The sequence below is a fragment of the Episyrphus balteatus genome, chromosome 1, assembly GCF_945859705.1.
Source record: "Episyrphus balteatus chromosome 1, idEpiBalt1.1, whole genome shotgun sequence".
Lineage (NCBI taxonomy): Eukaryota > Metazoa > Arthropoda > Insecta > Diptera > Syrphidae > Episyrphus > Episyrphus balteatus.
The window spans coordinates 159,094,482-159,111,374 of record NC_079134.1 but is presented as its reverse complement, the minus strand read 5'-3'; the positions used below and the strand labels follow the sequence as shown (position 1 = coordinate 159,111,374).

Genomic DNA, 16,893 nt, shown 5'->3' with positions numbered 1-16,893 from the left:
GTTGCTCCGAAATTTTTAAACTGAAGTCCGAAGTCCAATGAGATGATGGAGAGAGAGAGATATCTTCAACCACGTATGCAATCCAGAGAATAAGAATCGGATTTTTTTTGTCACTTGGAATGGTTTTTTATTCAAAAATTGCATGGGGCTTAAAAGAATAAAGCGATCTTAAAAAACTCTGACATTGAAATAATATTTGTGAACTCTCCTTTTGAAAAACAATCTAGATAAAGAGAGTTTTCCTACAAGAACGGTTTAGTAACGGCACTCGCAGTGTCAATAGTCTTCATAGTCTGGTCAAACACAAATCAACTTGCCACAGTATCTCCCTTATAATTTTACTTTTTGCCTCGCATTTAAAATTACAAAAGTAAATGTACATTGATTTTTTTTTTCCAAATCCATATCAAACCTCTTAATGAGTTCATAAAATAAAGAGTAGACAAACTCAAACTTAAGTGCGTACTTATTATTTCAAGAAATCTGTCTGTGATTAGTTATTTACATGTATGATGATGACGTTTCAATCTTATTTCTGCGATGCCTAGAAAAAAGTTAGAATTTTTTAAAGCCAACCATTTCGAATTTCCAAACTGAGATTACTGTACTTCCACAGTTGTTTTGAGTTATTTCGCAGGTTTTTAATTAAACATTGTGTTGCTTGTAGTGAATGTACAGTTATGTGGGATATACCAAAGGTAACATCACCAGGATGCTCAATAAAGTTAAATCATATTTGTATTTGCTTTAGATCAAAAGATAGAACCTGTTGAATAATAAAACTTTATTTTACCTTTATCTCAAAATATGACTACAAAATTGATTGAAATTTTGCACAGATATAGTCCTGTCTATTATCTATCTAGAATATAAATTTCGTTAATTTATCTGTTGAAGAAAAAAAGATAAACATAAAAAACGGTTAAAAAAGGTCAAAAAACTTGAGACAAAAAAAACTTGTTTTCCCGTTATTTGGTCAAAAACCATTGTGAAATACCAATTTTTTGCACATGTATGCGCACAGTCATAGACTACATGTTCTATAAGCTTGAGATTTTTTTAATGCTATAAAAAATTTAAAAAAATAAAAACTCACCCAGAAATACCCCAAAATAAGTAGGTATTTTTCAAAAATTCATATTTCGAAACGCAGAGACTTAAAAAAAATCCGTATCAGACCCCTACCTTTTTTTTATTGTCTTTCGAATGACGTTTTTCAAATTGTCTGAAAAAAATTCCCCTACTACTTTGTCAAAGGTCTACCTCATTTTTTAGTTTTAGAAAACCATTAATAGCTTGGTTTTGAAATTTTTTAGAATTTTTTCAATACCATTGTCAGTCTTGCAATAAATTTATTGATTAAAAAAATTCAACTCTTTACATTGTCGCATTTAGAAAATAGCCAATTTTTTGAAATTTTGTTTACCCTAGGTTACGCACTGCTAAAAATTTCAAGTGGAACGTTAGAAAATGGTGTCACTTTTTGGTGGTGGCTGCCATGGTTCATCAATTTATAAGACGTTATCACGTCAAAAAAAAAAAAAAAACAGGAACGATGTTCTGGGTATTTTTTGATCAGGAGCACTTTTCCCAAACACATTTTCTCGAGAGTTTTCATTCAAAATAGGACTGTTTATTGAGCGGTTTATGGATCAATTTTTTTTATTTTTTTGCCGGTTTACATTTTTATTAAATAGTTCTCCATTGTATGCATCATAAAAATGCCACAACACTGTTGTTCGAAACTTTTAAATTAATTATGCACTTTCTTTTTTTTTAACTTCACGTCAATATTGTGAATAAATGAAATAATAATATTTTATTTTAACAAAACAAATAAAATACTATTCATTTGGCTTCATAAAATATCACAATAATATCGTTTTTTTTTCACCGCACAATTAAACAAACATTTATATGCGATTGAAAATCATGTTTTTATTGATTAAATTAAAAGACAATATATTTTTTTTGTTTACATATGTATTCAATAATAACAAAAGTGCATTTACACATAATAACTATCCAATAAATAAAATAAAAAAAAAAAACAAAATCGATTCGATGAAATGAAAATAAAATTTAAATATTTCCTTGAAATCATAATATTTTCATCACGAAAAATATGACAGAAACAACATGATTGAATAAACAATTAGATTATCAAGAAAATGCAAGTTGCAAGAAAACAAAAATAAAAAAAAAAAAACAACTCCTTCTGAGAAAATTATATATTCTGATTTTGATTTGTTTATTTTCAAATACAAGTTCTATGTTTATTTTTCCTTCTTTTTCTCTTGCATCTAATATTGTTGAATAAATCTGAATGCAAAAAATTCAGAATGCAATTCGTGTATCAAATAACACCTGAATCAAGACACCATGTACCTTTTTAAATTCATCAACTTGTAGCAAAATCCCATCCCTTTCCTCTCCTCAAAATCACTTAGTTAATTTATACAAATATTTTACAAGATCTACCTCCTTTGCACTAATAAAATTAAACACCTCTAAGATAACAACAACAACAACAAAAATCCATTACATCCCAAGAAAATCAATAGACAAAAATAAATCTTAACTATATCACTGCTCTCTTAAGAGAATAAAAATAAAAAAAAATAAAATAATAAAAAAAATCCTTCCGATGACAACAAAAGACCAAAGCCTATCCAAAAGATTGCTGATAAAAATAATGTTCAAAGCAGCCTCAGCAGTCATTTTTTTTTTCCTCTCTTTTTTATATTTTTTTTTTACTCCTTCACAAAGCCGAATAAAATAAAAGGATCAACACTGAACAAAAGAGTAGATACTTGATGCCAAAGCTTAAGTAGTATATTCAAGTCCCGCTATAGTGTTTGTATATTATGTATATGTATGTGAAGGGATTCGTTTTTTTTTTTAGTCTTGTATTATATTCAACGCCAGACCGATTGCTGCATCATCCTTGGCCCTTACCCCTTACAGAGAGACAGAGACGAGACGAAGGCGCAGCAGAGATTTATTTTACTTATATGCCAAAGATATGTTTCACCGTGTCGTCTTCGTTTCGTTGTCATATACTTGTCATTTTTGTGTGCACACCGCAACATGCGATTCTCTCGGATGTCTCAGGCAGGATAATACTCAATTACATTTCAGATTGAAGGTTTTTTTTTTCCTTTAGTTTTGCGGAAAGTTTGTTTTTTCTTATTTTTTTGTAAAAATAAGATATGTATAAGAACGTTATCGCATGTCCTTAAAAAATTAAGCTTTTAAATTGGAGTACATTGTGTGAGTGTAAACATGACTTAATGATATGAAGCTGTTTGTATAGAATATTTTTTTTTTTTTAATTTTCATCACTTGAAATGCACACACCACATCGGAAACAGTGCTCCCATTCAGCATAGATTAAATTGAATAACGGGATTTAAGAAGATTTATTTTTAAAAACCAACTTGACTATCAGATTACAAAGTCATTTGACTTGAAATTGAATTTATAATGTTATTCAATTACAATTTTAATCGGATCACTGGGGTGTATACGTAACCTTTTTTTTATCTTTTGGTTTTTTTTTTTTATTAATTTGATAAGTGAATAAATAACATGTACAAAAAGATTAATTTTATTGAATATGATTCCAGGAAATAAACATTTTGTTTTTGATGTGATTTTGTAAATCAATTAATGAGGACTTAATGTTGAAATGTGAAAGGAATCATAAAAAAATTGAATTTTTTTTTTTTCAATTAAAATTAAAATAATCTTTTAGAGAGAAAAAGTTATTAAACAAATTATGTATTTGACCTTTGAATCTTTCTCTAATTCTGTGCATTTTTTTTCTGTATTCAAGAATTTAGTGGCTTTGATTTCACTCCAATTAATTTTCAATCAGTTAGTTGTTGGTTTCACATACATAACAGAGCTTTTTTCTATAAAAAAAAAATATGAAAAACCACTTTTATATGCATTACAAAACACTTAACATAAATATATAAAACTATTATGTATTTAGTTAACTTAACATGACCCAGTTGCCTTCGTTAAAAAAAAAAAATAAAATAAAAAAAAAAGAAGATTTTAGTCATACACAATTTACACCAGATTAAAAATACAGCTTTTCATTACATAAAATGTCAACTGGTTTATATTACTATTATTTAACTATAGTAACGTACGAGTATGTAAGAACTGACAGTAACAACAAGAAAAATAAATACATAAAATATAGTTACTGTGGCGTATACGTAATATTTTTTTTTTTCATACACGTTTGTAAAGTAAAGAGTGTTTTGAAATAATCTAATTAGATTATTCTTTTGTTTTATGTTATTTGATAACATTTCATATATGTAATTATTACGGTTTTGAAATTTAATAAGAAACACAATAATAAAAATATAGGATCAACAAGATGAAAAATAATATGATTCTGAGCAAAAATAGTCATCCATAATGACATGAGCCACATGACAATCATGTGGATTTATTGTTCTTCATATCTTTAGCTAATGGACAAAGACGTTGAGCTTATTTTACTATCAAAGATGATTTTTGAAACCCGATCGAATAATAATTTTTTTTGTTTTGTTTTAAATAAAAAAAAAATAAATTTGGGCAATTTATATGAACTGTGCAACATACAAATAACCCTCTTATTAAACTCTGAATATGGCGGTTAAGCTCATATGAGATGTTTACAAAAAAATTCGAACCTAATGATGGCAATGTTCCAGAAAATAGTCGATTTTTTTTTAATTTCGATGAAGCTATTAAAAAATATAGCCAAAGAAATATGTACATGCTTTGAACATCGTTACTGCTTAATAGTTCTTTGTTGTAAGCCTGAAGAAGCTGGTTTTGAGTATGGTTAGTTAAATTTTAAGAACAAATTTCTGCGTTCTTCGTCATACTCTTGAATAATACCTACAAGTCGGGGTAGAATTTTCTCCAACTTCCTAAGCATACCCTCCAAAATTTTTCATCCGTATAAATTAAAAAGCACTAAACCACTTCGACTTTTAGGGGGTGAAAAAAACCTTGAGAATTTTTTTACAATTTTCTTTTTGACAAAATCTCTCCGAAAACAATTCAAAAATGATAAATCTTTGGATAAATCTCACCATTAATCAATAGAAAATCTCTTCTTTGTTCTTAAAGTCTTGTTCAGAAAACTATGTATTCAGTACAAAATTCTATAATGAGTACAATGTACAGTAATTTTACTCTCTGAATTTTGTTTATGTTTGGTTTGGAGAGTTTTTTTCGGTTCAAAAAATTGAAACAAAAGCCTGATATCCCATATGCACACCTTGGAACATATTTTTAAAATAAAAGCTTGTGTACTGAATGCATTATTTTTTCCCTAAGTGAAGATAAATTTGGAATCTTGCAAACTTTTAGATATCAAAGATGTATCGAAAAATTTGAAATTTTACCAGAATTTTCAAATATAAAAAATATTGAAATACCGCATTTTTGTATAAAGGATTTTTGCAAATCATTCAGAATCTTGAAATGCAGTATTTTTTACGTACAATATTTTGAAATGCTCAAGGAAGTTTAAAATGTCCTTACTTTAATCTGACAAACTATAATCATTTTTATTAGAAAACAAAACCGACCTCCATGGATCAAAACTCGGTTTTATGGTTTTTCTAATAGTTCCTATGGCCAGAACTAAACGTTATTGAAATAGGACCAAATTGCAGCCACGCGCTTTCCAATACAAAAAGAATTATCAAAATTGGTGAACAAACACAAAAAAAAAGAAAAAAAAAATACAGACGAATTGAATACCTCCTCCTTTTTGGAAGTCGATTAACTGAAATTTCAATTGCTGAACTTAAAGGAATATTCAACAAAACTTAAATACGAGTTAAAGAGCAGGATTTCTGCTGAAACTATCGAGCTGTAATAAATCCCCTTCACCACTGATATAGAGTCCTCGGCTATATAGAGAACATATAGACGCTTGTTATGCAGTTTATGTCGTTGATAAAGCAATCTACATTCTTGAAACATAGTGAGTCTCAAAGGTTCATCATAAAGTTGATATCCTAGAAATTTGACGAAAAACTAATTAAACTTAGCCAAATTATTCACACACAAAGACTGTAACGGAAAAGAGATAAGCTTGAATTTTACAGACCCTTAAAAGTTAAAACCATCAAAAGTGGTACAATTTATATTACTGTCATTTTAATATTTGCACAAAAACATTAAACAAAAGTCCTTTAAAGAAATTTCCTTCTTGAAGGTCGTCTCGATTTTCTGCATAAAGCATATTTAAAACTATTTGCTCGGAAAACATTTGTGTAAAAAATTTCAAGAAAACGAACTTTTTTAATTTAATAATTTTGTGAATCACTTTTGTTTACTATACAAAAAAAAAAAAATCCTTCATAAAGAAAAAGATTCATAAATTAACGATTTCAATCTCTACCCTTTTAAAATTTTACTTCATATGTATAAAATCATACTCATGTAGTTTTCTATGAAAAACTATTCTGGGGCACAAAAAAAAAGTTATTGTCGAACTAAATGTGTAAACAATAAAACTTCTATCGAACACGAGAAGGCACCAAAAGTAGGTAGCAAGTTGAAGCAACAAAACTTTCACACGCGAACTTAATAAAACCTGAAAACAATTTTATTCAAATTAAAAAACAAAAAAAAAATGAAATAAATGATTAACGAACACATAAAGCCGAAGAAGTGGGCATGATGAAGAGGGAAGTACTCCTTAACCCTTTTAACCCATGGTTCAACTAGCTTCACGTAATGCATTTGTGCTCGTGGTTCGGTTTCCATTTTTTTTTTTTTAATTTCCCTCTTATAAGCACTCTGAACCAAAAAAAAGGACTTTTTAAATTCAACTTTTGTTCGTAGAACGCGTTCGTTCCACATTTTTAATTAAACTTAATAAAGGTAGGTACACATTTACAATGATTCCAAGTCTTTAATTAAAATAATCATCATCATATATGGAGAATGGCGAACCTGAAACTCTGAAATTGTTTCTTTCATTTTGTTTACATTCTAATTATATAATTTGTACTGAAAAAAAAAAATAAACCAAAAGTTTACCCTCAAACTCAACTTCAAGTTTGTATACTTACAACATATCGTGCGTTAGAACTTAAGTGTTGAAATAATCTGATATATATGTATAACAAAAAATGTTTTGTCTTTAATTTTTTTTTTTCTTAATATCCTTAATGACATATTTTATTAATCCTTTGGATTTTTTTTTTGTTTCTTTTTCTTGTATCTTTTTAGGTATTATCGCTTGGTGCTGATGTCCTGCCAGAATACAAAATGCAAAGTCCTAGTGTACATAAATGGACAATACTCCATTATTCACCATTTAAAGCGGTGTGGGATTGGGTAATACTTATATTAGTTATGTATACAGCAATTTTTACACCATATGTAGCAGCTTTTTTACTCGGCGAACCTGATTATCAGCGACGTACTAATAAGTATATTAATAACGATCCAATTGTGATAGTAGATTTAATTGGTAAGTTTTATTTTTAAATATTAAATAACAAAATAAACTTTATATAGATATTTTTCTTATTAAAATAATAAAAATTAATCAATGTGTATGTTATAATTGTATGATGTTTCTTAAGTTAAATGTGTTTTTTTCTTTAATTTAATTTGGTTTTTTGAAATGTTTTTCGATTGTTTGTTTAGTTTATAAACTCTTTGATTTTTGATAACGAAAAACTTAAAAAAAAAAAATAAAATACTATACACTTTTTTTATACACAAACTATTACAACAAAATAAAACTATTTTACATAAATATATTTATTCAAATACTTATTTATAACATCACTTACACTTTTCACATAATATTCACCACAATATTGAATCTATATACAAAATAAACGCTATTTGCTTTTTATGCTTTTCCTTAATTGCAAAACTAATTCAGCAAAATAATGTAATCATATATCATGTTTTTTTTTATTTTTACATTATTTTTATTTATTTTTATTTTATTTTATATTATTTTATTTTATTTTATTTTATTTTATTTTATTTTATTTTATTTTATTTTATTTTATTTTATTTTATTTTATTTTATTTTATTTTATTTTATTTTATTTTATTTTATTTTATTTTATTTTATTTTATTTTATTTTATTTTATTTTATTTTATTTTATTTTATTTTATTTTATTTTATTTTATTTTATTTTATTTTATTTTATTTTATTTTATTTTATTTTATTTTATTTTATTTTATTTTATTTTATTTTATTTTATTTTATTTTATTTTATTTTATTTTATTTTATTTTATTTTATTGTATTTTAATATTATTTTAATATAATTTTACTTAGTTTATCTAACTAAATCACTTTTTTATGTTTTTATCGTGATACACTTGTTAGTTGTTTCTGCACTACAGTCACCTATTTTTGTATTAAATTTTTTAATTTATAATGTTGTTTAATTTTTTATATAAATTGTAATTTCAAATCATTTAATATAATTTACATTTCACCTTTTGAATTTTAAAACACAAAATATTCCATAATACCCTGACATTTATTGTGAAAAGAAATTTTTAGTTTTATTATTTATACCATTTCCTACTCATCAGATTGAATCATTCAGCAGATAACTAAATGAAAATGTAATTAAATGTATAAGAGAATTTCAAGTAAATAGACCTTAAGACCATTCTATATTTATTCAAAAACAATCCGTCAATTTCGCGTGGTTACGGAGAAAACGCCAATTTCTTTTCTTATACTTGAGATTTCAAGGAACAATAATATCTAATGAAAGTCCTGTTAACAGTTTTTGTAATGTACCTTTGAATTTTCTTTTAATTTGAATGATTCATTTTTTTTTTCATTCTAAAATCTTGCTTCAGTCAGAAATGTAAATTGACCTTTTTTCTCGAAACTTTATTAGGTTCTTAGACCTTTTAAATCCGTGTGTGTTCTTTAAGAGAGACATAGGACCTCTTTGTTTAACAAAAGGTAACCTTTCTTTAACAATTAATACTTAAGTTAAAGGACGGTAAGGTAGTGTTAATTTTTACATTGAAACTGTTGAGTTGACTAATATTGGAAAGTTAAGTCTTCTACCTCAAGTGTTGTCCATTAAAAATGGCATTTCATTCCCATTTATGATCGCTTAAGTATCACTATCAGTTTCATAGTCTACACTTATCTAGTTGATAGGGTTAGAGCTAAGTTTCATGATCAACATTTTAGTTCAGAAAAAATATATCGCATATTTTTACCGGACTACGGCAAAGACAAAATTAGGGTTATATGTTGTGTTTGGCTATATGGTAATATGTTCATCTATGACACCCTAACTTCTAAATTACTTATCGTAGTTTAACAAGTTAAGCATTCTTGGAAGCATCTTGTCTGTCCGCTGGTTAAAGGCTATGTGGCATTCAATAAAATTGGACATGGCGCTCTCTAGAGACAAAAAACAGAAACTGCAAATTTTATTTTTGACTTTACAGAGGCTCTGTTCATTTGGCTATAGAATGAACATCACAAAACAATTTCAGATAAGAAAATTTTCTTGTTTTATACTATTAAAAGCGTCTTACTAGTACCAAATAGTAACTCAAATTCAATAAATAAATCCACTTTAAGTGTGTCTAAAATTGAAATACATATGTATAAACATTAACAAATAAGCCATAAAATGTCCCTTTTTGTATTTTAAAGAAATAAACGGAAGAATTTGTGGACAACTAATTTAATCAAAAATAAAAGGACTACCTTCACAGACTTTTAATAATGCAATTAAAAAATATTGCGTTTTTTCAATCTCACAATCAAAATAAATTAAGGTAATTTCCATTAAAGCCTAAATTTTAATGTAATATAGCAAATTACTGTCTCAAAAAAAGTTAAGATTTTGATCAGTAATACATTATACAGTATTGGCGTGACACGAGAGTCAAAAATCAAAATTTGATAGTTAATAATTTATCCAAATTAATAAAACAAAAATATTTGTGAAGGACTATAATAGAAAACACGCAGTCCTGTACTCTATTAGTAAAGGTAATAATTATTTTTGAAACCCACGTATGATATCAAGTGACTCAAATGTTTTTTTTTTCTACCAGTAAATCAGATTAAAAAAAAATTAGGAATCATGCAAAAATATTATTCATTATAATTAAAATATATCTGATTTTGTTAAGTAATTATATGCTATTAGTCCAGAAAGTGAAGGATTTCACTTCGAATTTTCAATGAATGATGTTTTCATTTTAATATGGTTTATTTTTTAAATATTATAGTAACCGACCAGGTAGACGTTGTTCTGCCACTCTTACCGCTAAAAAAAAATTGTTTGCTTCGTCTTCATTTGTCAATAGCTTTAAAGGAATCCATCATCTGATTTTTAATTGCCAAGTTAATGTGAATTATAATTTGGTAGAAAAAATTCTCCTTAAGAAATATGCATTTCGATGCTATTAATATTGGCAAAAAAAATTATTTCAAAGAATTTTCAACAATATACGACAAACTACTGTCTCACAATTTTTTTTAATCAAATTTCTAAAATATAAAAAAATTTTGAGATATGTATGTCCATTAAAATAGCATTCATAGTTTTGTAAACTGAAAATTGGTTTAAAAAATAAAATTGTGCAAAATTAAAGCAAAAAAAACTACCTTTTCTATTCAGATTGCATAATTAAGAACAATATTCAGTTATAAACAACAATATTAGGTATTACCACCCTTTCTGCTCATGATTTTTTATATTTTGTAAAAAAAAACTAAAAATTATATTAAAATCCCTTATAGAAAAACTAGTCCTAGTTCAGAAAAATTTTAAAAAGGAGTTTAAACACTGGTTAAGAATTTTTCCTTTCTCATTTTTCTATAATAAGTGACTGTTTCGCTAACAACATTGTTTCAACATTTTTTTAGTTTCGTCAATAGTCAACGAATTTATAACTCAAAAATATAAATGCTGACTGAAAAGTGCAGCTGTCCAACAAATATTACAAAACTATTCGTAATGTTTGTCTAAATAAACTTTAAAAAATGGAATAATTGAATTTTTAAGTTCTATTCATTATAGAATATACAGGGTGTCCCACAGTCACCACCGCCCTAAACGAAATCCATGAATTCCTGAGGTATTTTTAAGTCGAAAAATTTAAAAGGTAGTTTTTCTCTTTTTCGTCCCGTTTTCGAGTTATGACGGTTTTTATGATTTATGCTCTATTTTCCCTTAACTGGCTTTATCTTTGCCAAACTACGTCTGTTACGAAAGATTTTTTTTACCACCAATCAAGAATTTATTACAGTTGTCTGCTGAAAAAAAAGTTTAAGGACAAACTAAAACTGTAATAAATTCTTGATTGGTGGTAAAAAAAATCTTTTAAATCAGACGTAGTTTGGCAAAGATAAAGCCAGTTAAGGGAAAATAGAGCAAAAATCATAAAAACCGTCATAACTCAAAAACGGGACGAAAAGGAGAAAATTACCTTTTAAGTTTTTCGACTTAAAATGACCTCAGGAATCCATGGTTTTCGTTTTGGGGCGGTGACTGTGGGACACCCTGTATGTATAAGTGTAAAAGAAAGAAATATTGAATTAAATATAATTTCAACCAATACATATTGCATATTTCCAGGAAGTTATTGGTCTTCATATTTTTCTTTTCATTCCTGAAATTTGTATTACCTTCGTTTACTACTTTTTTCATAAATTAAATTCTTTTTAGCTTCAATAAATTTTAGAATTTCCCAAAACGGAAATTAAATTTACGCCATAAACTTGTGTGCAAGTAATAGAAATGAGGATATGTACCTTCCGATAGATATCTATCAATAAGATAGTGGTTATTGTGTGTTTATAATTTTAAATTTCCGAGAATGTAAAAGCAAATATTCTAGAAATATTTCCTTTTTTTTCACTTCTTAAACTATGCTTCATTATTGTAAAAGTAAAATCAATAAAAAATAAAATGCACAACTAGGTCATTCGTATAATAATTGGCCTCATGGCTAAATGATTACATTAAAGTTTGAAAAAATATAAAAGAAATTTTCAAACGTGCTTGGAAAAGTTAATAAATTATAGATTTCTTTTAAATTTAACCTTTTTTGGTCAAATAATTTGTATGCTCAAGGGTAACATAAACCCAGAAAGTAACTAGTGTAAAAAAAAATCGAAAGATTCCAAAGAATGTAAAAATTACGTGCATTTCCTAAAGATACCCTTTTTACTGATTACTGCAGAAGTAGTAAAAAAAAATCATTCTATTATTTCAAAAGAACTTGAACGATAATTGCAAAATTTAAGTTCATGGTCTTCAAGCTACTAAAACAGAAAATATAATATCTAAATTAAACCCATTTAAGATTGCATTCTTGTTAAATAAACAAAAACCAAAATCAAAATCAAAAGGGAAAATTTTAAAAAATGCATAACAACTTGCGGCAACGCATGCAAATTTCTTCACATTGAGCTTATTACAGTCGGAATAAAGTTAATTTAGCTGAAGGGAATCTATTTATAACATAATTATAAACTAATATTTTGAGAAGATAACAAATATTAAACAAAGAAAACATTCTAAGTAACTTTACCATAAGAGATTTTTTTTTTCATCCAGAAGGAGTCCACTTATGAAGCTGAAGCTGAAGATTTTCTGCTTGAATATCCTTCTATATAAATCTATCCCCTTGAATTGTATATATGAACTAAAGGAGCACCCTTCTTTCAAGACAAAAACACAGCACTCAACCATAAAGCTACTTATTTTCTTAATTTACTTGTTTTTTTCTATTTGCTGAGGGGTAATAATCTTATCTTATGGTTCCTTTTCTCAAGAAAAAGATATATTTTCGTTTAGCAAAATTACAATATACATATTTCTTATTCTCGTTGATATTCTGTTCAGTTACATTCTACAAGGCTAATTCAAATATTATATTTAATGAGGGAATATTTAATTTAAGCTTGGTGCTTGAATTTTTCTCATGATTGTCGATCTTTATAATAAGTGATGTTATATATATAAAACAACTATGTTCGTTAAGGAATACCTTAATTATCAAGTGCTCACGGTTGACAAGCACATATCATTTTTACATTCTTACTTTTTTTTCGTGTCAAAAAAAATTCGAGGCTTTAATCAAAACTGATGAAGAAGTCCGAAACAGTGATTTTCGTCATGACTTCCGTGCGTCGATATAATCATATAAAAACTGTTTTTATAATATTCCAGGAGACAGGGAATTGGCCTGACATTGAAGTTGGTCTCCTCAGTCATTGCGATGCACAGTGGTGCCATTGGTCGTTTTTTTGCAAATTCATTTGCACGGCCATTTCTGGACGAAAAGTTATGAAATTTGGTACACTGAATGATAATAGTATGGAGAATAAGAAAAAGCTGCCAACTTTTTTTTTAATTAAAAATGGCGGCTCCAAAATGGCGGAAAGAATGGGCGTTAAAATAGAATTTTCATTTTCAAAACAGTATATAAGCTAGAAATTGGGATAAATTCATAACAAAAAGGTGTCAGATCTTAGATTTAGAATTCATAGATTCATATTCTTTAAAAAAAAAAATTTTAAAACAAAGTCCAAAAAATGGCAACTTAGTAAAACACATTTTAAGACCCCTCCCTTATTACGCTATTTCATAAGAAAATTGAAAATATTGCGGATATATGGTTGCCAACTATGTTTTTAAGTAAATATTAGAAAACATGATATAATGAAAAGTTTCAATGTTCAATAAAACTGATAATTTATTTTTTCTGTGAACAAAAATATACTTTTCTAATAGATTTTAATGTTCTAAATTCAAATCTGAAGTCGAAAAAAATCTATGACGTCTCGTTTCGTAAATAAAAATTAATTTTGAACTACTTATATCTCAAAAACGTGACGTCGTAGATTTTTTTCGACTAATTTGTTATGAATTTAGCCCAATTTCTAGCTTATATGCTGTTTTGAAAATGAAAATTCTATTTTAACGACCATTCTTTCCGCCATTTTGGAGCCGCCATTGCGAATAACAAAAAGTTGGCAGCTTTTTCTTACTCTACATACTATTATCATTCAGTGTACCAAATTTCATAACTTATCGTCCAGAAATGGCCGTGCAAATAAATATTGACGCCAAAAACGACCAATGGCACCACGAAAAAAATGCCAACAGCTAAGGATTGCCGCATCATATGCGCAAGTTAAATTAAAGTTTTACTTATTTTCGTTAAATCGTTTTTATACTGCTTACAGAACTTTTTAAATTACAAAGGGGTTTTGATCTAAAAAAATTATTTTATTCTTTTGAAAACTTTCCGCATTTATTTGTTCATAAAATTGATTAGTTGCGAGTTGTTTTTAGTTAAAGAAAGTATTGTGAATTTTGTAATAAAAATTGCAGTGCAGGCTGATTCTCAATATTTTGAAGTTGCAATTTTCGTATTAGTTAGTATTCAAAGAACATGTAAAAAAATTGAATCAATTGAGCCGTAGAAGATAAAAATTCCTCCGATTTTAAGAAAATTAAAAATCAATCAATATTGTGTTCCTAACTTTGTACAGCTAATGTTTTTAGTTGTTGTTACTATATTTTTAAACTTACATTTGTTTAACCTGTCTCCAATCTCTTAAAATGTAGTGTAACGGGTGTGACGTAAAAAAAAAATCGATTCAGTATGATTCGGTGACTCTAAGAAGCCATATTGTAAATTGTAAAAAGTCGTGGATTTTACTTTCTATTTACTATTCATTACTTATTCATAAGTAAAAAGATTAAATTACATTTGCAATATTTCATAAATGTTCAGGTGCGATATATTTTTTTTTTTGTAAAGGGTGTGATATTGCTGCACGAAGCGTATTGAACGCTTTGAGTAAATTCAACAAAATTTCTTCCTAAAGTATATTCACAATACCTATATGTATTTAAAAAAAAAAACATACAAAAATCATTTCTGAAAAATTCATGGGGGTTAGGTAAGGAACTGTAACCTGTAATATGTAATTAGTTTTCCAAAATGCAGGGAACCAATTTTTTGTCCCAATGTCTTATGTGAAATGCAATTTTTAATTACTTTTGAAAAAGGTTCACGGCTATAAAAAAAAGCAATATTTGTACCCATAATTATGTTAGGTGACAGTTAATGATAGCTTGCTTGTTCATAATAAATCAAGTTGTCTTATGTCACACCTGTAACTTTAGTTAATTGTATATTGAAGTTTCATTAATTACACAGCCACACAACAACACAAAATACAAGTTCTGACCTGAGCTTGCGACTAAGTTTTTCATATAGTTTTTGGGTCGCTTAAACTGAATCTGAAGTCCGTTTTGCCCCATCACGTCAGGTTTTCGAGATAACCTCAAAAAATGTTTCTTTCATCTGGATGTGCGAATATGTTAGTCATATAGTTTTTGGATCGCTGAATCCAGATTCAAAGTCAATTTTGCGCTATAACGTCAGGTTTCTGAGATATCCTCAAAAAAATGTCAAAACCAAAAAAACAAAAGTTCTTATCTGGGGTTGCGACTAGGCTTTTCATATAGTTCTTGGGTCACTGAAACCGAATCCAAAGTTTATTTTGCCGTATCATACCAGGTTTTTTGAGATATCCTCAAAAAATGTCAGATAGGAACTTTTTTTTTTGAGTTTTGACATTTTTTGAGGATATTTCAAAAACCTGACATGTTTTTACATAACATTGATATTGATTCTTTCTTATGAATTTTAAATTGCTATCCTTATAGCCTGTTTCGACAAGGGCAAACGAGATATTTATTCCTAAAAATTTAAAATGAGATAATTTCGTACTCATTTGTACAAAATTAGATAGGAAATGAAGTGCTTAAAGTTATGTGACCCATTCACAGTGAAGTACTGTTCGCTTTCGTTAATAATAATTAATTTCATAAGAAAAAATTATTTTGAGAGCAGGCGACTATTTTTCAAGCTAACTATTAAAAGTTTAAAATAGTTGTTACTATGAACTGATAAACGTGTTCTATCGTTGAATAAACAATTATGACATTTTTCCGAACACTCATCAGCCTCGGAACCAAAGGTTAAAATTAAAATTCTTTTTATTAAAAGGGAAAACTCGGTATCAATCAAGAGAATCAAAAGAGTCCATAAAATGTTTCAAGTGAAACTCTTTTTTGCTTTTGTATACCCCAAAGATTGATGCTCCTATGAAATTTTATAAAAATGTTCAATATTAGCAAAGAACAAGGAAATATTGATAAATTTAAATGGATTTTTTTCCTCTGTTTTCTATTACACATACAGTTCTGAAAATAATTGTTCCAGGAATTGGTTTTATATTCTTTTCAATAGACAGATGCGTTTTAGTGTTTTAAACCTAGAGAGAAATTGTTTTTTTTTTTCATCATAAATTAAACATTCTCATTTTTACGACGAGAGCATGTGCTTATGCAATAAAATAAAAAAAACAGAAAAATACTCTCACACAATTTCCAATCCAATCTCTATTTTATTTATAAATATTTTCAATACAATTCTACAACAAATTTTCTTCAGTTAAACATTGACAATAATAAATACCTACAAATTGTATTTTTGTTTTTTTTTTTTGTATTATTATTTTATTTATTTTAATTTGAATGTTCATATATAAATTTTAAAAAACTATAAATGTTAATAAAATTTTATTAATTAAAATTTAAATTTAGAGAATGCAGAACTTCGTGGATTTTTTTTAAATTAGTTTTGTATTTTCTTTATATATTTTTTTTTTGTTTTGGTATTCATCATCCTTTAAAAAAAAAAAGAAACTTGTCAATTTATATTTGATTTATATTTCTTCTGAAGAAGTGAAGGATAAATTTTATCTTTCGCCAAACGTCAAGATGTCATAACAACATTTTCTCGAA

The 16,893-nt window shown here is 27.1% G+C and overlaps 1 protein-coding gene across 9 annotated transcripts in view; it reads left to right on the top strand.

Annotated features, from left to right (window-relative positions):
* The window catches only part of LOC129921327 (potassium voltage-gated channel subfamily H member 2), a 333,339-nt gene that overhangs the window by 250,909 nt on the left and 65,537 nt on the right, over positions 1-16,893 (top strand). For all 9 annotated transcript variants that reach the window (XM_056003120.1, XM_056003123.1, XM_056003119.1 and 6 more), the window contains one exon: positions 7,267-7,510. In XM_056003120.1, the coding sequence (XP_055859095.1) occupies positions 7,267-7,510 (244 nt within the window). The remainder of the gene's footprint in view (positions 1-7,266; positions 7,511-16,893) is intronic.